The sequence below is a fragment of the Cupressus sempervirens genome, chromosome 9, assembly GCF_028749045.1.
Source record: "Cupressus sempervirens isolate cs-2001-9-10 chromosome 9, ASM2874904v1, whole genome shotgun sequence".
Taxonomy (NCBI): Eukaryota; Viridiplantae; Streptophyta; class Pinopsida; order Cupressales; family Cupressaceae; genus Cupressus; species Cupressus sempervirens.
Genome location: NC_143126.1, coordinates 433,014,434 through 433,037,601, shown reverse-complemented (window position 1 = coordinate 433,037,601; position 23,168 = coordinate 433,014,434). Strand labels below are relative to the sequence as shown.

The 23,168-nt window shown below is 38.7% G+C and overlaps 1 protein-coding gene across 1 annotated transcript in view; it reads right to left on the bottom strand.

Annotated features, from left to right (window-relative positions):
* LOC149539142 (Cation efflux family protein) overlaps positions 1-22,241 on the bottom strand; it is a 265,872-nt gene extending 243,631 nt beyond the window's left edge. Inside the window, exon 1 of the mRNA XM_089800470.1 lies at positions 21,290-22,241. Coding sequence (XP_089656596.1) covers positions 21,290-21,658 — 369 coding nt within the window. The 5' untranslated portion in view covers positions 21,659-22,241. The remainder of the gene's footprint in view (positions 1-21,289) is intronic.
* Positions 22,242-23,168: the final 927 nt, after the last annotated feature.

Genomic DNA, 23,168 nt, shown 5'->3' with positions numbered 1-23,168 from the left:
CCAACATCTCTTTGTCGTAGATGGAATAGAGGTGTTCTGTCTGCATAAGCTTCCTGCTCTCATAAGCTATGGGGTGTCTATTCTGCATCAATACTACGCCAATGCCTTCTCCAAACGCGTTGCACTCCAAAATGAATGGTCGAGTGAAGTCAGGTAATGCAAGTACAGGACAAGTGCTCATTGCCTCTTTCAGTTTATCAAAAGTGAGTTGTGCATTTTCGTTCCACTGGAAAGAACCCTTCTTTATCAGATCCGTCAAAGGTGTGCTAAGCTGAGAGAATCCATTGACAAACCTCCGGTAATAACTGCATAGCCCAAAAAATCTTTGCAAATCTATGAGTGATTTTGGGGAAGGCCAATCAAGGATAGCCTAAATCTTCTCCTGATGCACTTGAACTCCGCATTTATCGACAACATGCCCCAGGTACAATATTTTTGTCATGTCGAATTCACATTTGGATTGCTTGGCGAACAAAGATTGCTCCTCCATGATCTTTAGGACTTCATCCAAATGCTTCAGGTGCTCCTCCCATGTCCTGCTATAAATAAGATCATCAAAAAATACCAATAAGTACTTACACAGTTGTTTGTTGAAAAAGCGATTCATGCATGATTCGAATGTAGTAGGTGCATTTGTCAATCCGAACGACATGACCAGAAACTCATAATGTCCGTAGTGGCAACAAAAGGCCGTATTTTCTATGTCTTCCTCCCTCATGCGGATCTGATGGTATCCGAAACAAAAATCTATTTTCGAAAAATAAATTGCGCCATGCAACTCATCCAGCAACTCATCTATCCTTGGAATGCGATATCTATTCTTTTCTTTTTTTTGTTCAACGCACGATAGTCCACACACATGTGCATTGTCCCATCCTTTTTGACCAAAACCACGGATGACGCGAAAGGGATGGAACTAGGACGGATCCATCCTTTCTCTAACAGTTCCTGAATTATTTTTTTGATCTCATCTTTGAATTTCTTCGGATGGTGGTACAGTGTGGTTATGACCGGCTTGGCTCCTGCTTCTAACTTGATAGTATGCTCAAACCCTCAATGAGGTGGCATGCCAGGAGGAATCTCAATGAAAACTTTATCATGTTTATTCAAAATATTCTGGAGTTCATCATCCTGTGGAGGTGTTTGATGCCCTTTTATAGGTTCCGCCAATATAAAACAATGCACAGCCCATGCAACGTCATCATGCCAAAAAATTGCCTCCATCCGATGCGCAGAAACTTCCTTCGGAATTTCATTTGCCATTCCATGGAGGACAACCTTCTTTCCATCGACAGCAAAAGTGAAGTCCATCTGTTTGAAACTCTGAGTGTATTCATCAAGTGTCTCCATCCACTATATGCCTAGAATAACTTCCATGTAATCCAGGTCTACTATGAAGAAATCCTCAATCATCGTGTGATTTACCATTGTGATACTTAGTTGAGGAACAAGGTGCGTGCAAGGTAAAAGAGTCCCTCCGGCAACCTTGACCTAAAAGCCTACGTGTGTCTCCGTGGGTAGACCTTTACGCTTCACCAGAGATGAGTTTATGAAATTTAGAGTAGCTCCACTATCCAGCATCACCGTAACCCTTTGTCCCTGAAGGGTACCCTGTACCTAAAAAACTATGCACCTCGAGCTGCCAGCTAAGGCAATAGTTCCTCCGCGCCGCACCAAAGCTGCAATTCTTTCCATACGGTTCAAACTAACCATGTCGGTGTTGTCATGATGTGAGTGATCCTCGGCAAGCATTTCCTCCTGTTCATCCTCATCATCGGACACGACCTCAATGTAATGGATCTTTCCCTTTCCGAAGCATCTATGGCCAGGCACCCAAGGTCCCTTACAATTGAAACACAGTTTCTTCCTTCGGAGTTCCTGTCTGGTAGCTTCGTCTAACACGCTTCTTAGGCGGAGGTTTGTCCCTTAGAAACGTCGGCGGTTTGGAATGTGAGTAACTTCAAGAGGATGACGCCGATGACAATGCCATACTTCGTGCTTTATTGATGGCCTCCAACAAGGTGGCAGGATTGAATCTCTTTACCCAACCTTTCAGAGGTTTGTCAGTACATCCATGAAGAGCGCTACTCGTCTTCTTTCGAAAATGTCCATGACCAAAACAGAGAGTTTCTAAAATTCTGGAATGAACTAATCGATCGATCCAATTTGTCTCAGTTGTGCCAAATCTTTGAAATTGAGTTCCGGATCTTTACCATCGAATCGCTCTATCAATCTCTGTGAATTCTGCATAAGAATTTATTTGATCATGTTCTAATGTGATGGTGCTGTGATGCCACCACTCATGTGCAACTCCCTCCAAGTGCAGCGTCACAAATTTGATTGCTTCTTCTTCAGGCATAAGATTCAACTAGAAGTAAGTATCGGCCTTCATTACCCACGCTTGCACAGATATGAAACCAGATCCATCGAATGGAGACAGATTGACTTTACTCAACTTTCTTTTGAGATCATCATTAAAATATCCTCTGTTTCCGCCTCTCAAATATCTCATTCTCAGATCCGCATAATCTTTGTAGGATATATCTTCCTCAAGATTTGCACTCTTCTAATCTTCTCAGTTGTTCTTGCATCTCTTCAAAGGTTGGTTGTTTACCTCCGTGTTGCGCCTCCGTTCGTGGGGGAAAAGTCAGCATGGAAGGTTGAGAGCGTGCTGGACTCGACACCGAGTCTGCATTGTGACCATTTTGTTCTCTGGATATTTTATTGTCCGCTAACTTCTTGATAGTTTCCCCCATGAGTCGTTGAGTATCAATGATTTGTGTCTGATTCCTGGCAAGTTCCCTCAGTAGTGCCATGAGTTTGGCAGCTGTCAATTCCGATTCGGTAGCCATTCGATCAACGGAATGTGTCCTCTTTTGGCTATAAACTCTCATTCACTGTTCACAGGCTGGCAAGATCACCAACTCTAATACCACTATAGTGTTCCAACTAACTCCAAATTGAACGAGTTACAAAAAAACTAGAAGTCATACGGAAGTGGACAAGTATGCACAAACTAGGAGGTCGTATGGACTGAAATGGAGGGCAAAATACAGAGCCATACGATGTGGAGAGATAATCCGTACAATGGAGAGGAATGGGTTGTATGGATAGGCTGTACGGTGACCAAGATAGTCGATTGGAAGGGTTGTATGGATAATGGTCATACAGAGGTTTTAGGAGGCCGTACGGTGGGCACCAAGCATGGCCATACAAAGATTGCAGAATGTTGTACGAGGGATACAGAGCATGACCACGCGGAGGTTGCAAAGAGATGTATGGTGGACACAAAGTATGGTCATACGTTGGTTTCAAAGGGGGGTATGGTGTAATGAGAGTTGTACAATATAGATGACTGTGTCTGAGGATGTGGTGCAAATGAAATCAGTGTTGGTGGGAACTGAATTACTAATATAACCAAGGTAAAACTCAAAATGAGAAATGGAGAGTGAACACAACAATAGTCAATTGATATTTGCAATATGATGGTGCTCCGATTTGCCAGATCCGGGCAAAGTAATACATGCAACAACGGAATAGGGTGAGGGTTGAATCCCACCGAAACCACACGAGCCAAATAGGGAAGATCTTTCACTTCCGAAATGGCGAACGCTCCAAAACTCCAACAGGAATTCGCAGTACATAGAAAATAATCTAAAAGCATGCCTAAAGACAACCTACATGTCGTGCTTAAATACCCATCAGGAATAATTTTCCGAGGGTGTACAAAGATAGCCGATGGCGACACAAATTAAGAAAACAAAAAATAAAAATGGGTCCAAAATACATTAAATCAATCGGCTCGTTACAACATTTTGATAAACAATTTATTTTATAATGGGAACATTACACTCCTACTGTTCAACTGTGTCTAAGGAGAATTTGCTGATGTGATTTATCGTTTGATTATCTCTTATGGAGGTTTATGAGTTGTGAGTTTGCATCCATTGCTAATGTATAACAGATTGGATTTGAGATTGTGATATCATCTTACTGTGTTCATCAATGGTTGGGAGAAGCATTTGTTACCTAAGAATGTTGGGATCAATTTTGAAAAATCTGGGAGCAACGTTTTTATATTAGTGACATGTGTATGCTGGTTAGAGCTTGTTCTACATTCTTGAAGGTTGTCATATTCTCCTGTAGCAGCAACTAGTGTTATTTTTCATGCCTGCAATCACTTTTGACGAGTTAACAAACACCAATTAAGGCCTAAATTTATCTTCAGACATGCTGCAATTCTATTGGGAGAACTTGCATTGACTTTTGTGACTTTGTTGGAAGTAGGAAGCCCATGTTGTGTTGTAGTGGGGTTGCGTTCAACACCTAGAGGTTTGCAATTTGATTTTGGAACTCCACTATCCTATGTGAGGCTCATGTACAATACACTGGAGGTTGTAATTTGGCTCAGAATTTAAATGGATGCTCTATAACAAGTTCTATGTTTTCAACTGATATAAATAAAGGAATTTGCAGTTTATTACTGTGCAAAGACACTGAATGAGGAAATTTTTCTTTGTTCATTACTAAATTAGTATCATAATTCAGCCATTAGAACTTTTGCAAATGAGTTGGAACTAAATTAACAAGATTTCTATTTGGGAATTTGTAGTTTGTGGATTAGTTAAGCCCATAGCAATTTAAATCATATGCTAATATTGGAGAATGCTTGCCAAGAGTTTGACAAAATACTAGATTGTTGACTAATGAAAGAAATTGATGTTTTGCTTAAGCTATAACCAGACAGAGTTATTATAGTGGTGGCAGAGTGGTTTCCTGCCAACCTACAGGAATTGGGCTCCAAATCAGTTCATAATGGTCAGTGCTTGGTTAGAATTGCAGTCAATATTTGATCTATTATTTTCTATTTAGTATCATGACTGGCGATAAAATTGTGTCGAGTATGCACTGTACCCGAAGAGGTCATAACACTCCACCTAGGGAAGGTGAACCTAAGATACAATTTGGTTATGTTGGTAGTTCGGATGGTTCAGGCAGGTCAGGAGTTAAAGATGTTGATGTTGACAAAGAGGCTATACAAACATTTAGGAACTTGGCATCCGAACAACAGTAGATGACAAGTGTACTGCAGTAGTTGTCTAACACTCTCCAGCAGATAGCACTTCCTCAAGGACAGAGTAGGGAGAGAGTTCAAGATGTTTTTGTGGTACTCATAGATCTTGAGTCGAGGATAGAACCTGAGATGGTGATAGGTACAGAGATGCAGATCGAGTTCGAGTCGAGGATCGTGGGGGATTAGCTAACAAAGCTGACATGCATATAGGCACTCATGATAGGCCGCAGAGGCCCACGTTTCTAAGATGTGAGGTGGATGTGGTCAGTATTGAGACAGAGGTCGCTCCTTTCGCTGATGACATGGTGGCACACTTTGCAGAGTAGGATGCTTTACCACAGGCTATTAAAGATCATCTGAATTTTGATAGGTTCCTGACTCAAAAATGTGAACATTCCAGAGCGAGGTTGGCACCTGACCTATGTTCCCCCAAGTTTCCGGGACGGGGACGGCAAGGGACAGTGGGACGGGTTTCCGAGATGGCATTTTTTTTTGCCGATTTTGGGGACGACAAGGGACAACAAATGGGGATCGCAAAAGTGACATTTTTTTTAAGTTTTTTTAATTTTGTGTTAAAAAATTGGGGATGGATGCAAGTCCCCAATGAAGTTTCTGGGACGGGGACGTCCCCGTCCCCGAAACGCTAGTTTTTTGGGGGGGGATGCGTCCTTGGGGAACATAGCACCTGACAGACCTCAACAAACTAAGTTACTACAAGTTGCCAGTAAGATAATGATGAAGCACTTTGATGGTACCGAGAGAGTTACAACTCGAGCTTGAATTCATAAGCTCAACACATATGTGGCTTTGTGTCCTATCTCAAAGGTGGACACTATCAAATTTGGAGTGTTGCATCTGGATGGAGCTGCCCATGACTGGCGGTACCATGGGTTAGTTTCTTTGCAACATGATCAGATCACTTCCTATCAAGAGTTCACAGATCAATTGATCGAGAGATTTGATAGGAAGAATCCAAGGTGTACTTTCATGAGTTGGCTCAGCTGAAGTAGTCTGGTGGATTGGAAAGTTACATCAGTGAGTTCCAAAGGCTTTCAGTCATGATTTATGACATTTTGGACCACAAACGAGTGATGTTATTCATGGAGGGATTGACCGAGCCACTTTGTGGATGGGTGAAGTCATTGGACCCATCTTCTCTAAAGGTAGCAATGAGGAAGGCACGAGACTTGGAGTCCTCTTCTCGAAGCAAGGTTGCTTCGAAATCTTATGTTCTTCTGCCTGATGATGAGGAGTCCCTACAAGTTGTTCAGGACAAGGGCAAGTCAATGGGGAGATTTGATGACACTTTAGAGAGGATTTCAGGAAGTGACAACTTTGTTATTTGTGCAACAGGCCCTTTCTCTAAAGGTCATACTTGTGCGTTGAGGCCAAAAGGAGCAGTGAATCATGGTATGTGGGTTTACAATGATGTGATTGAGGATGAGTCATAACAACAGAATGAGGACGACAATAGAGATGATCATAGTGGTGATAGTGTTTATATGGTGATGAGTATTTACAGTTTGGTATTTGACTCACATATTCAGGATTTGCATCGGGTGCAGAGTTGGTCTATGCCTAAGTTGGATTGTCTGCAGGATGATTGGGTAGATACAGTGAAGGAGAGTGTGTTGAGATCTACTATGAAGTTGTCTGCTAGTGATGTTCCGACTTCTACATCATCAACACTAGTGTTCAATGCTATGTTGCAAGTCATGTTATCGATTCTGATGATGGTACTAACATGCAATTGGTTCAATGAGGACAGGGACGTCACTTGCTTTTTATGGGATCCTAGTGGAGGTTTTAATGTGTAGTCGGATTGCTCGAGGACAAGCAATCTCAAGGAGGGAGAACTGTAATGTCTCCATTTTTGCTAGCATCAAAGTTTCATAAATTAACCTATTATTGTGCTCCTCGTAGGCTAATTATTGTAGATAGAGGGTCTTCTAAGGCAATGGCTTGACTTGGGAGGGTTTTATCTTGTCCACAATTTAGTAAGCTTCAAGTTGGTCTTCGTTTGGCTCGGATTGGACTTCGTTTGGGCTTAGCTTTGTGTACTTACTATTTGTGGTAAGTTGGTGTTGATCGAGATGGAACCTTTTCTATTTTTGGAAAGTGCATTTGGTCACATGGAAAAATAATAGGTATGACTCCTATTTCAGATGGCATATTTAAATGATGAATATTTTGGGAGTTATTATATTTCTAATGGTCAAATTATTATTAAATAATTAAATGATTATTAGAAAGTTATAATTTCACTTTAAAAATGAAAGTAAAGTTATCAATGGAGAGAGTCATTTATTAATTAGTTAAGCCAAGTCGAGTGAGAGAATCTAAAAGAAGCTTCTAATTAATGTTGTGTGGTGAAGCTTCTTGAATGAAGTTACATTTTGGCAACAAAAGGGAATCTAGAGGTTATAAATACAAGCCCATTTGTTGAGAAAAGCATGCTTGGATATTTTATTTGCTTTTAATGCCTTTGTGGTTTTTATTGAATTCTGATTTTGTGTGCCCCTATTGAAGTATAAGGGATATTTTGAGAATTACTCTTGCAAATTGTGTTGAAGTATACAATTTGTCATTCTCTAACTATTCAACTGTGTTTAAGGAGAATTTTCTATTGTGATTTATCTTTTGATTATCTCTTGTGAGGGTTTCTAAGTTGTGAGTTTTCATCCATCGCTAATGTATAATGGATTGGATCTGAGATTGTGACATCTCCTTATTGTGTTCATCTGTGGTTGGGAGAAGCATTTGTTAGCTAAGAATGTTGGGATCAATTCTGAAAAATTTGGGAGCAGCGTTTATATATTACTGACCTGCGTATGCTAGTTAGAGCTTCTTGTGCATTCTTGAAAGCTGCCATATTCTCCTATAGCAGCAACTAGTGTTGTTTTTCATGCCTGCGATCACTTTTGACGAGTCAGCAAACACCAATTAGGGTCTGCATTTATCTTCAGACATGCTGCAATTGTATTGGGAGAACTTGCATTGAATTTTGTGACTTGTGTTGCATGTTGGGAGCCCATGTTTTGCTGAAGTAGAGTTGTGTTCAACACCTAGAGGTTTGCAATTTGATTTTGGAACTCCACTATCCTATGTGAGGCTCATGTAGCAGACATTGGAGGCCGTAATTTAGTTCAGAATTTAATTGGATGTGTGATGTCCCCTTCTAGCTAGAGACATCACTTTAGCTTGTGATTAGCCTATCAGAGACCCTCGTAGGCTAGTAGGATTGGTTAGAGGGTCACCTTGGTGTGGAGATCTTCCAAGGACCTGAGAAGAGTACACTTCTGGGTTGCCAGAGTTTGTTTATTATGAGTTTGGCTTGGTCAGGCTATTTTTAGCAATTTTGGAGTTATAAAGGTGGACCCCAGCTATTTTTAGAAAAGGGGTATGGTCATATGCAGCTCTATCATGTTAGCTCCCGGTTCAGATGACATTCAAAAATGTTGAGTAATAATGGAGATATTAATGTTTATTTAGTTAGAATAAACATTATTGGTTTTGAGTTTATATTATTAAGTTATAATATGTTTTTATATTATAACTTAAGTGAGGGTCATGATATCATAAAAGGGGGCCATATTTCAATTAATTGTGGGTCCAAGCTTATGGGAAAATTAAAAGGGGTTTTCTAAGTTTTAATGTAATAACATTTTTTATGTTATTATTATATTCTTTTATCCCACATTGAGCGTAGAGCCTCATTCTGGAGTTGAGGAGTCTTTATAAACAAACCTTGTCTTCCTTCAAGAGCATGTTATGAGAATTATTTAAAACCAGGGTTTCTACAAATTCGAGAAGAATTCAGACTGTGGAGGACGTAGTTTCTTCAGAGTTGATGCAATTTGAAGGTGTGAAATATCACCCGAATTTTGCCTGTGAGTTGGCTTCATCCAGAAGTCAATATTGTGTTTCAGTAGGAGAAAATTGGATGGATCTGTTTGCAGATTTATAACAGCAGCTACAGTACCGTGAACAGTGCGCTACAGTGTCGTGAACAGTGCGCTACAGTACACGTGAACAGTGCCGTGAACAGTACCGTGAACAGTACCGCGCTACAGTAAATTCAAAATCAGAGATTTAAGATTGCAGATTTTGATAGGCGCTGCCTAGAGAGGGAGCAATCAGCAGCGTGTTTGCATTTTGGAGTCAAAAATCAGGGAAACAAACAGTGATCAGCATAGAGCCTATTTGGGGTTCTTACAGTGGTATCAGAGCCTAGTTCCTGCCATCCTGAGGGTTTGGGAGTCATATGCAGCCACTGGAAATTGGACCACACAGGTACTATACCCGCAGGAGAGCTTTGATTGACAGAGAACAGCTACAGGAAACAGGAAATATGGAAGAGAGGTATGATGGTAGTCCACCTAGAAACAGGAGGAATAATGATGATCAGGATACCAGAGAATTCTTTCGTGCAATGGTTACAGGGCAGCAGCAGATGACACAGGCATTACAGGCACTCACTACTATGGTAGAAAGGATGAACCCACCTGTTAGACAGAATGGGGAACAGGGAGTACAGGGAGATAACAGGAGTGCTACAGGTAATCAGAGACCACAACGGACCCATTCTAGAACAGCTGATAGGCCTACACGCCCTACATTTGTTCCGGAGGAGCCAGAAGAAGCTCCGACAGAGGAGGCGGCAGGAGACCCCATATTTGCAGATGCACTCATGGCTGCAAATGATGAATGGGAATTATTAGCTCCACAGGTTCGGGAGAGGATGACCTTTGAACACTTTGTTAATCAGAGGAGAGAGCATTACAGGTCACTCAGACAGGATAGGAGGCATAGAGGTCAAAATAGTGAGCTGAAGAGGGCTACAGGCAAGCTTACTATGCCTACATTTGATGGGAGTGGTAAGATGACAGCTCAAGCTTGGATTCATAAGCTTGACACATTTTTGGCACTGAGGCCAATGACAGAGATTGAAGCTATCAAATATGCCACCTTGCATTTGGAGGGAGTAGCACATGATTGGTGGTACCATGGTATGGTAACACTTCAGCATAACCAGGTGACAGAGTACCAGGACTTCGTGGATAAGTTGGTTGAAAGATTTGATAAGAAAGATCCAGAGATTTACTTCCGGGACTTAGCACAGTTGAAACAGACAGGCAACTTGGAGTATTTCATTGGTGAATTTCAGCGGTTGGCAGTGATGGTGCCAAACATTTCAGAGCGTAGATTGATAGTTCTTTTCATTGAGGGCCTATCCGAACCACTGAGAGGGTGGATAAAGGCATTTGATCCTATTTCTTTACAGGAAGCGATGAAAAAGGCAAGAAGTATGGAACATGCAGTCCCAACAAACAAATTTCAGTCCAAAGGAGCATCTTTTAGTAAGGATAACAAACCATTTTATAAAAAACCAGAGAGGACTGATTTTAAAAATGATTCTAAAGATAAAACTCCAGCACCTTTTGACAGGGAAACATTAAATGATTTGAGGAAGAAAAAATTATGTTTCTACTGTAAGGGACCCTATGATGCAAACCATGATTGTCCTCTTAGGCCAAAGGGAAAAGCTAACAGAGTTATGTGGGCATACTATGAGGAATCAGAATCAGATAATTCAGATCAGCAGTCTGATATAGAGGAAATGGATGGTGGAAAAGAGGAAGACAAGGCTGAAAACTTGTTTGAAATGGAGTCCAAGGATGGGGAAGGAGATGGGCAACTTAGGGAAGCTCGTCTCACTAGTATTAAGCAAGAAGGATCATTCCGGATGAGAGGAGTACTTGCTAGACAGCGAGTTATAACTTTGGTTGATACAGGTGCCACTCATAATTTCATCGATGCTAGGATGGTGGAGAAGCGTGGCATACAAACAGAGGAGTTTGGGGGAATTAGAGTGAGGGTAGCGGATGGCTATGTTCTCAATTGTGATCGTAAGATCACTAGACTCCCATTGAAAGTTAATAATTATGACTTTAAGGCAGATTTCTATGTTGTGCCTATGGGAGATACAGATATAGTTCTTGGGATGAGTTGGTTGCACGATATTGGTGAGTTCACTCTTAACCTCAAGGAGATGGAGATGAGGTTTAAAGTGAATGGGAAGACACATATCCTTAAGGCAATTAGGGATAGTGATCTCAGGATGGTCTCTTTTCGGAGGATGGCTAGATTGATTCGACATAATCAGGTAGAATGGGCAGCAGAGTGCATGTTAATGCCATCACAGGAGGGACAGCAGAAGATTGAATATCCTCCTGATATTCAGGAGCTTAGAGTTAAACACTCTAAGGTGTTTAGTGACATTCCACCAGGTAGACCACCAGACAGGGGTATTGAGCACATCATTGAGTTAGAGGAGGGGGCTAAGCCCATCATGATTACACCTTATAGGCATCCGAAGAGGTTGAAGGATGAAATTGAGAAAACCATAAAGGAGTTACTTGCTATGGGCCACATTAGACCAAGTAAGTCTCCTTTTGCTTCTTCAGTGGTGTTAGTAAAGAAGAAGGATGGGACATTGAGGATGTGCATTGATTACAGGGTGCTTAATAGGAAGACAATTAAAAACAGGTACCCCATTCCCAGGATCGATGAGTTGATAGATGAGCTTCATGGAGCTTGCTTCTTCTCAAAGATAGATTTGAGATCAGGTTATCACCAGATCAGAGTTAGAGAGCAGGCTATTGAGAAGACAGCCTTCAGATGTCATTGTGGCCATTTTGAGTTTGTAGTTATGCCATTTGGGCTAACTAACGCACCCGCTACTTTTCAGGCAACAATGAATAGGCTTTTCCATCTTCAGTTGAGGAGATTTGTACTTGTCTTCTTCGATGATATCTTGGTATATAGTAGATCTTGGGAGGAGCACTTAGTTCACCTTGACACGGTGTTGGATATATTGGGCAGAGAATCCTTGTATGCAAAGGAGTCGAAGTGTGATTTGGGCATGACAGAGTTGTTGTACTTGGGTCACATCATCAGTGCAGAGGGCGTACGCATGGATCCTGAAAAGATTCGTGCCATTGTGGAGTGGCCTTCACCGGTGAACCTTACACAGTTGAGGGGCTTTCTGGGACTATGTGGTTTCTACAGGAGGTTTGTGGATGGATATTCCAGGCATGCAACACCCTTAACAGATTTGATGAGAAAGGGAGTTTTTTTGTGGACTCCTGAGGCACAGGAGTGTTTCGAGAAATTTAAGGAGTTGATGACTTCTTGTCCAGTGTTAGCATTACCAGATTTCAACAAACCTTTTGAGCTACACTGTGATGCTTCCGGAGAGGGCATTGGAGCGGTGCTTATGCAGGAGAAGCACCCTATTGCTTATGAGAGCAGGAAATTGAGAGGGCCAGAGCGGAGCTTCAGTATATATGATAAGGAGATGTTAGCCATTATGCATGCTTTGGCTAAATTCAGGCAATATTTGGTAGGTAGCAAATTTGGTATCAAAACCGACCATAATAGCCTAAAGCATTTTCTAGGGCAGCGAGATCTCAATGATAGGCAACAAAAGTGGGTGAGCAAGTTACAGTCCTATGACTTTGATATTACATATTTTAAGGGGACGCAGAATGTAGTTGCTGATGCCTTATCACGTAGGCCCCATTTGAGCTTATTGACAGACATATCGGAGGATTGGAGACACTTGATCCTTGCAGAGTATGCGAAGGATACTTGGGCAACTGGATTCATAGATGGGACTATTCAGGACAACAGATACACCCTTGTGAATGAGCTCATCATTTACAAAGGGCGAATATTTTTGGTCCCAGGATCAGCGGTGAGAAGGATGGTTCTGAAATCTTTTCATGATTCACCTATGGCAGGACATCCTGGTTTCTACAAGACTTACCGGCAGATTAGAGAGCGCTTCACATGGAAGGGGCTCAAAACAGAAGTACTTCAGTATGTTAGGGAGTGTCTCACTTGCCAGCAAAATAAGCAGGAACACTCCTATCCAGCCGGTTTACTGCAGCCACTTCCGATTCCTGATAGGAAGTGGGAGTGTTTGTCTATGGACTTTATCACAGGACTACCTAGAGCCCAAGGCAGGGACTGTATATATGTGGTTGTGGATCGCCTTACGAAGTTTGCACACTTCTTTCCGATCACTGCTACATACACTGCTACACAAGTGGCAGAGTTGTTCTTCAAAGAGATATTCAGATTACATGGCTTACCTCGGAGCATTGTGAGTGACAGAGATAGCAGGTTTATGAGTCACTTTTGGCAGGAGTTATTCAGGTTGTGTGCGACAGAGCTCACTCCGAGTACTAGCTACCACCCTCAGACAGATGGTCAGACGGAGATAGTGAACAAATGGGTGGAGGGATATCTCAGAAATTATATAGCAGGGCAACAGAAGGCATGGGTAAAGTGGATTTATCTCTGTGAGTATTGTTACAACACCACTTATCACATGTCTATTCAGATGTCACCCTTTATGGCCCTGTATGGGTATGAGGCACCCAATTTTATGGATCTGCTTTTGAGTGACAGTAGAGTGCCCAGTGCAGGTGATTTGTTACAGGAGAGTCAAGACATTGTTAAGACTCTCAAGGATAATATAACTAAGGCACAAAATCAGCAGAAGCAATACGCAGATCAAAAGAGGACTGAGCGGACTTTTGAGATTGGAGATATGGTGTATCTTATGTTGCAGCCATACCGTCAATCCACTCTCAAGAAGAATGGTGCCGAGAAACTTAAGCCACGATACTATGGTCCATTTAGGATTATCAGGAAAGTGGGAGAGGTGGCTTATGAGTTAGACTTACCGGCAGAGAGCAAGGTGCACAATGTTTTTCATGTGTCACGTCTCAAGAAGGCGTTGGGGCATCATATTGTGCCTTCTACAGTATTACCGCCCCTGGATGATGAGGGAAAACTTGTTTTGATTCCGGAGGCTATCATTGATTTCAGAGAAAGGAACTTGAGGAGACGTACCATCCGGGAATATTTGGTGAAGTGGAAGGATTTGCCGGTAGAGGATGCTACTTGGGAGAGCGAGGAGATTTTACAGCATCCAGAGTTGATATTGCTTGAGGACAAGCAATTTCAGGGAGGGTGGACTGTGATGTCCCCTTCTAGCTAGAGACATCACTTTAGCTTGTGATTAGCCTATCAGAGACCCTCGTAGGCTAGTAGGATTGGTTAGAGGGTCACCTTGGTGTGGAGATCTTCCAAGGACCTGAGAAGAGTACACTTCTGGGTTGCCAGAGTTTGTTTATTATGAGTTTGGCTTGGTCAGGCTATTTTTAGCAATTTTGGAGTTATAAAGGTGGACCCCTGCTATTTTTAGAAAAGGGGTATGGTCATATGCAGCTCTATCATGTTAGCTCCCGGTTCAGACGACATTCAAAAATGTTGAGTAATAATGGAGATATTAATGTTTATTTAGTTAGAATAAACATTATTGGTTTTGAGTTTATATTATTAAGTTATAATATGTTTTTATATTATAACTTAAGTGAGGGTCATGATATCATAAAAGGGGGCCATATTTCAATTAATTGTGGGTCCAAGCTTATGGGAAAATTAAAAGGGGTTTTCTAAGTTTTAATGTAATAACATTTTTTATGTTATTATTATATTCTTTTATCCCACATTGAGCGTAGAGCCTCATTCTGGAGTTGAGGAGTCTTTATAAACAAACCTTGTCTTCCTTCAAGAGCATGTTATGAGAATTATTTAAAACCAGGGTTTCTACAAATTCGAGAAGAATTCAGACTGTGGAGGACGTAGTTTCTTCAGAGTTGATGCAATTTGAAGGTGTGAAATATCACCCGAATTTTGCCTGTGAGTTGGCTTCATCCAGAAGTCAATATTGTGTTTCAGTAGGAGAAAATTGGATGGATCTGTTTGCAGATTTATAACAGCAGCTACAGTACCGTGAACAATGCGCTACAGTACACGTGAACAGTACCGTGAACAGTGCCCGTGAACAGTGACGTGAACAGTGCCGTGAACAGTACCGCGCTACAGTAAATTCAAAATCAGAGATTTAAGATTGCAGATTTTGATAGGCGCTGCCTAGAGAGGGAGCAATCAGCAGCGTGTTTGCATTTTGGAGTCAAAAATCAGGGAAACAAACAGTGATCAGCATAGAGCCTATTTGGGGTTCTTACAGGATGCTCTAAAACAGGTTCTATGTTTTCAATTGATATAAATAAATGAATCTGCAGTTTATTACTGTGCAAAGACACTGAATGAGAAATTGTTCTTTGCTCATTACTAAATTAGTACCATAATTGCTACTTGGGAATTTGTAGTTTGTGGATTAGTTCAGCCCATAGCAATTTAAATCATATGTTAGTATTGGAGAATGTTTTCCAAGTGTTTGACAAAATACTAGATTGTTGATTAAAGAAAGAAATTGATGTTTTGTCTAAGTTATAACCAGACAGGGTTATTGCAATAAATTAGATGACACGCTGGACAAGCAACAGAGGAAAGTTTGACGAATATAATCACATATCGTATAAACCATTGATTGTAAACAAGTTGTTACATTAGGAGTCAATCGCAAGTATTGAGGAGAGTTGAACGAATCACAAGCCACCAAAGTTCACAATAAATAAAGATATTATAATTATACTTTGGCTTAATCAGCAAACACTAAGAACAACGCAAAAAAAAAGTCATTTATCATGATTATCGACCAAGCTGGCTGAAATAATACCATACGCTGGTGTTTTGGACGAATAGGAAGGCCTCGAAGAGTTTATACGTAAATAAGTTGTATCATGTGAAGTCATGGGATGAAAGAAGTAGTTTGAACAAAGATAGACTTGGCAGGATTGAAACCCCAGGCGGGTTCTAAGGTAATAAATACACTTAACTCACCAATCATATTTGAGGGAGTATAAAAGGTATATTAAGTTCTATATGTTCACATTATTTTATGATATATGACATTCTCTCATAAGGCTTATATATATAAACTTTTAATAGATATACGATAAGATGTGAATGAAATTATAGATTAAAATATATAGTCAAAGTATATATTTAAATTAGATATTTATGTCTATTAAATTGAACTAATCCCATATTATTATGCAGAATTATTTATTATCTTTGAGTATTATATTAGTCTCTCTCTCTTATTTGTATTTTTTATACGTACTATAAGAGTTATTTGCCTTGATCTTATCCTCTAAGAATGTTCTTGTAGGAAGAGGGAGATCGATATCAGATTCAAAGAGAGTCTGACAATAAATCAAAGACAACTTTGGATTAGGAGCTCCAAATATTGATATTCAAAGGGAGTCCGAAAATCCATGTGTCATTGCTTGATTTTGATGGGCCTACGCCTGTGTACATCATGAGGAAGTGACGACTTTCAAATGATTATCACTTGTATCTATAGATATTATTGAGGTGACAATCTTTCAATGGCTTAGCCTTCTATTGTGATAGACATCTTATGATGCCTGAATCAGATCATAATACATTGTAAATTTGCATTGTGGATTAAGTTATTTAAACAAACCATGGCCTTTTATTGTGATGGACATCTTAAGATGTCTAAGCAGATCACAATAGAAGATTACTTGCATGGTGGATTAATTTCCTTAAACAGACCAACTCAGCAAATGGTAAAATATATTATAGCAGCTACAGTGCTAGCAGCATATAACATGATTGGGTAAAGTTTAGCAAAATTGTCAAGTATAAAATATCTGTTAATGATGGATGCCAACAACCATGAAGTCAAAATAAAGAAAGGATGAGATATTCAGTAAAAGGCAGTAACTACAATAAAATTATAAATATTGAAGCACCCAGATTTAAGTATCCAACATGTTTATGGAAGTGACTGTATCGTGGCTAGTTCAGGAACCATTAAAGATGCGAGGATTATTGCAAATACTGAGATAGAGGTTTGCAAAAACTACAAGCCGTCTGTAGGAAGATGTGTTCAGGTCACTGGAATATGGCAGAGGTCACCTGTGAAGTTCCAGTGAAGAACATATTCATGCCAAGAGTCAAATGAAGACGTGCGTATAAACCTTGATGGAGGAGTTAAGCTGTAGAAATCATATACATGTGAAGGGAAGTTTCAGGTGCAGCATAGATTAAAGACAATCAATTCCTTGAAAAATGGTGTCGTTGGGAGTTGGAGATCTCTTAGCTGACTAGTTGTCTGAGAGATATTATTGCCCATCATATATGCTCATTGGTTGAAACCAATAAATAAAGAGTGCCTCAAATAACCAGTGATAACAGTAGCCTGAGACAATTACAATGACAGGTGATTGCATAATAGAAACTTCCAAACTTGCGTACATGGTCATGCTGTGAATTTCTATCCCTTGCACATATTTGATTGGGCTTCATGTTATAGTCAGTTGGAACAACGTTGAAACTAGAGATTGATTGTTTGAGGAAAATCGAGTGCTCTTGTCTCTAGACGATATATGCTTGAATTTTCAGTGAATGGCACCCAGAATTTGGTGATCTATGCTGAAGTATGACTTTCAGAAGACACAAAGTGTGATTTAAGTTTGAAGAGCCCGATACAATATGCTCGATCATGGAAACCAAGGCCACTTGAACATCGAATTTACAAATCTGTTACTAATCATTTCTCTCAGTAATTCATATCTAATGTTGTTTTGTGTTTTGTTGCACGCCTGTGAGCGTATGAGGAAAGAAAAGGATATGGAGAATAGTAGAAGGCTATGAAATTGACGAAGCATGCCAGCAGAACATGTGCAGCAGAAAAACAAGTGTCCAGGCATCCTGTGGACATAAGTTTTTAAAAAGCAAATTACCATATTGGTGCAGAAGTCCAAAGTTTGAAAGAAAGCGATATTTCAAAAGGATTGAGTCTGAGATTCATGAAGAAATGCAGGAGTAAAACCAATATTTACATCCTTGGTGCCGTGCAGGAGTTTACTCAACTCAAGATCATTTTGTTCGGCCCATTCCATAAATTTAAGAAGACAGATATATATATATATATATATATATATATAAAATAGTTTTGAGTCATATTATGATTCATTAGAATAATTAAGCTCACAACTTTATTAAAAGGCAGTTATGTTTAGCATGTGCGGAGAGATGTGCCGGTTCATATTAGCACCCTTTCACATTTATAAATATATGAGATGTAAAACACAATGGAAAAGATATATATTCATATTTTAAAATTTTACCTATCCTATGTTCAACGATATATTTTTATTCTTTTATTGATAAAGAAATGATTTTTTTGAACTAAACCTATGGATGGTGGATTATCGAATGACTTCTTGTGCGATTCTGGAGTCGAACTGTATTGGATGGATCATCCGTAAGGAGTGTTTCCAGTACAATTTTATTTCCGAATCAGTGAGAAATATTTATTTTAATTTATTTGCATTAGAGTTTTAAATTATTATTAAGTTGTGTCCTTTATCAATATTTTATTTATTTTCTATAAATATTTTAAAATTTGGATAAGTGGACTAGGTCATTATTGCATTTTAAACTTGATAAACATAGATATTGTGAGATATTTTATTGTTTCCGTATTTATGTCTAGTTTGTCTCTACAGGAGTTAAAGTGCATCCTAGACTAGTTTAGAATTGCGTTCATATAATTGATCTGTCACGTCTGAATTGTTAAGTTGTTTATAGTTTAAATATATTGAACTTTATAAAGTTGTACGTTTCAACTTATAATATTGACTCTAATTGCCCATTTAATTAAGCACTGGTCTTTTACTCTTGATTCATAATCCATATGCTGACAACTATTTCATTTTCTTGCCTTTGAAGGATTAATATACTCATTTGTTGCATCAATTTATAATTATTCTTTATTTAAAAACATTATCACATTTATTTATACAATTATCTACTTTTGTTCTTAATTCATAATTTACAAGTCTGAAGTTTTCTATAATTCTTGCTGTTAAGAAAACTTTCAATATATTTGCGTTCTAATCAATCTGCTATAAGCGTCTTGGATTTAAGGTTGTTATCCAGGATCAAGTACACCCCCCTTGGTTTTGCAGAGCCAGAAGCATAAGGGATTTGGATCGCATCACTCAATCCCATCAAGTTGGCCTTAACCGGTTGGATATCCCAGCATCGAGTAGGCAAGACTCGTAGGATTCCAATCTACGGTTTTGGAAACCAACATAGTCTTTAACCAAAGTTTTTTTGAAAAAGCTATTGAGATTGTGAAGGTAACTTCAAAGCATTGATTTTTTAATTGTTCTTGAAAGTTGATTCAAGTCTCATTATTAATTTGTAACTTGCTATGTTAGTAACTTCATCAAATAATCTTTTTGTAAACTAATTTGTATTTTTCAATTTTTTTATAGTAGACATCTAAGCCCCCGGTTAGAGTCTTGTGCTTAGATGATGGGAAACAATCCCCAATGGCATGTCTTTATGAGGCCATGGATAGGACCAAAGAATCTTTTAAAGATTTCTACCATAGTGACAAGCTCAAATTTGATCCCGTTTGGAAAATAATTGATAGGAGGTGGAACAATATGCTCCACCAACTCATTCATGCAGCAGGCTATTTCCTCAACCCCTGATTCAGGTATTATAATTCTTCTTCAAATTTTACAAGACTTCATTTTACTTTGTTTTTTAGGTTGTGAACTAAGACTTCATTTCACTTTCTATTTGTATTAGGCATGATGATTTTCAAATCCTAGTGGAGATGTCATGAAGGGCCTCTTTGAATGCATTAAGAGGATGATATTTGATGTTGTGCAAAGAGACCTTGTTGTGAACAAACAACAAATCTATGTGGAATCAAAGAGTAATTTGTTCTCTTTTTAGCTAGCAAAGGGAGCAAAAGGTATTCAAACCCCAAGTAAATGATAAAAGTTTAAACTTTTACACATTTGCAATTTGATAAGTTATGTTTTCTCTTTTTACATTGCTTTATAACTTATTATATTTTATTTTGCAGATGCCCGGTGGCAAACTTGGGGTAGCAATATCCTCAATTTAAAGAAATTTGCTCTTAGAATATTGTGCCATCGTTGTAGTGCATCCCATTGTGAGCACAATTGGAGCTTATTTGAGTCCATCCACACAAAGAAAAGAAACAAAATGTGGCTCAATGACCTTGTTTATGTCAATGTAATCTTAAGTTGCGTATGAAAAAGGCAGTGTGTTCAGTAACTAGTCCACTTGATCTAGGTGATATAGATCCTTATTTTGATTGGATGGCATAGGAGCCAGGTCCATTGCTTTCAGCGGATGACATCACTGATTTGGAAAGGCAGGCCATGGAGAAGAGGGCTAGATTGCATTTCACATTGGATGACATTGAGGAGGACAACAATGAGGAGTCATTACCAGTTCCAGAGGTAGGAGGAGATACATCTAGGACAGAGAGTGAGTCAATAAGGATACCAAGCGAGGAGGCACAGCCACAAACTTCACAATCACGCCTGGTGCATGGTTCCTCTTCTAGGCCTAGATCCTCTCCCTTTCTTGCTAGTTGTGCTGGGAAGAGGAAGATATGATTGTAATGATGTATTTACTTCTAGTTTGATGGGCATGGTTCTAATGTGAATTTAGAAGTGGAACATGGGAATCACAGTGCATGGCTATGCTGGTTGGACTTCAAGTGGGAGATTGTTGGGAATGTGAAGTCCAACAGTCACATGACCTTTTGCATTCCCTTTTTTCGTCTTCTAGCTGGACATGATTGTATATATACATGTGTATAGTCATGTATTAGATATTGATATCAGTGAATAATAAAAGAGAATTCCATGTTCAGAGTAGATTTAGCCATTTATTGTGAACCGCTATAAACATTTGTGTCTTATCTCTTTGACAATTTGTGGTTTACTTTATGTTTTATCTCTACTCATTTTGAATCAACAGTTATACCCCAACCTCATAAGATACGTACTCGAATTACAGGCCAGCATATCGCAATTGAGGCGACTTGAAGCTCAGTGAGGTTCTTACCAGTGTCACAATTTTCATGACACTGTAACGCTTTGGACAAAAATTATATTTAATAGCATACTAAACTCGTTTTTGTGATAAGAGGAGTTTTAGTGGTAGAATCAATTTCAAGAAGCACATTTTTAAGTGTATCCTAGTTGAGGGGAAAGGCATCTTTTTTAGCTTTTAGGAATGTTTGAAGCAGAATAATTTGAATATAGGCTCAATCTCGGTATTACTGGATGCAGTTATCAACCTAAAAATTCACCTCAGAAAGAAAAACAAGATCATATAGAAACTTAATAAGTGACTTACTACATCAGATATAGAATGTGCTGCATCTGCGATGATGGCAGTGCTCCCAGACAAATAACCTGCCGCCGCCTTCCCGCCAGCCAGTGCAACATCAGCTGCCAATCCCAACTTGGACACACGCACTCCTGCTTCTCCATCTGCATCCCCCTCATGATGATCGTGATGATGGGTATGACCCATGTGTGATCTTCTACCAAATTCCAAATGCAATGGCAGAGCCCCTCTGAAAGCCACAATACCCTCCAAATTTATGAGCCCGTCCTCGACTTTAACGGAAGGCGACCCAAAACAGACAACCCTTTTGGAGCCAGAATTATTATTGAGACGCCTGTACATTGAAATGCCGAAGCCTCCCAATCTGAAACCCATTATTATCTCTGTCCAATCAACTTAGACTAATTAACTCTTCTGTTTTTCCTCCATTTCTCTTCAAGTGGGTATGTTTATTAGGAGGAAAGCATCTGGAGTGGAAGAAAAATCAAAAGGTAAAGATGTTTCAGAGTCAATGAAATTGTTCAATTATAATTCGCCTCCGAATTGCGATTAAAGGTGAGAGCGTAAAGATACTTTTTGTTTTCAATTGCTCGGTCGATGTCCTTCAATTCGATTCGAAGCGGGAAGAATATGGTGGCTGACGTGTATATTCAATGGATGAGACGACAAAATTTGGAACGCAAGATGAATTCCTGGTAAAAGAGCGCAACCGGTCATAACACACGTGCCCCTGGAACTTTTCAGGGATACTTATTTTGAATGTGCGATTTAGAAGAGACGGCATTGCGGCCTACTCTTCTGACTGGGTATGAAATAGAACAGAAGACTTTAAACCTCCATAAGGTTGAGGAAAGTATTTATTTTGGCATACTGAAGGCTGACCTTCAATCAATTTGATAACAGAATTTCTTCATTCATTTCCTCTATTCTTCACTCTAGAAATCGAAAATTAAACAACAGCTTGGTAGAACTAGAGTTCCTGTAAATACTTGTAGTGTCGAATTAGATCATATGCAATTTTAAATTGTTAATAGTACTTTTGTTTTAATAGAGAAAAGTGAATAATATGTTTTTTTATTATTAAATTTAAATAAATTTATAATGTTTATTATTATTTATTTTAGGTTAATTTATTTTTTAAATGATATTTGTTTGTTTTCTTTTATATTTTTTTATTTTTTAAAATCATTCAAAATTTTAATTAAAAAATAATTTTTGTTATTATTCTATTTTACATATCTTTAAAAATATTTATAAATATAATTAAATGAGGTTAGATATATGCTCAACTCTAATCATCTTTTTTAAAATATAATTCCCACACGTAATTCCCACATAGATTCAAAACTACTATGTCTCATGAGAAAATAATTTTTTAAAAAAATATTTTTTTGGAGATCTATTCTAGAACCAAGTGGTTTATACTTTTTGTCTAACAATTTTTTCACCATATTAAAACTTTTAACACTACACACAATAATAAAATGAATTTACCAAATAATTCACCATTAGAACTTTGAAAACTAGTTAATAGTGTATCGTATTGGCAAATATTTTTATTATAAAAAAAAAGATAGTCATTCTTGAATTAGATTAGTTTGACTAAAGTAACCTATCAAAAAAAGTTTTGATAAAGCCATAAGAAAGCAACTCATATTTCAATCTTGACTTTGATTATAAGATAAAAAATTATATTTGAATTTCAAAAAAATTCAATCATCCAAACTATAATAGGGACTAATAATAAAATAATTAATTAAAAAATAAAATTTAAAAATAAAGAAAATAAGCCTCAAGTAAATATAAATATAATATCTAAACTATCAACTAAATTTTAAGATCTCTTGTAGGCTAGTACTATTGTATTCACTTTGGATAGACAATT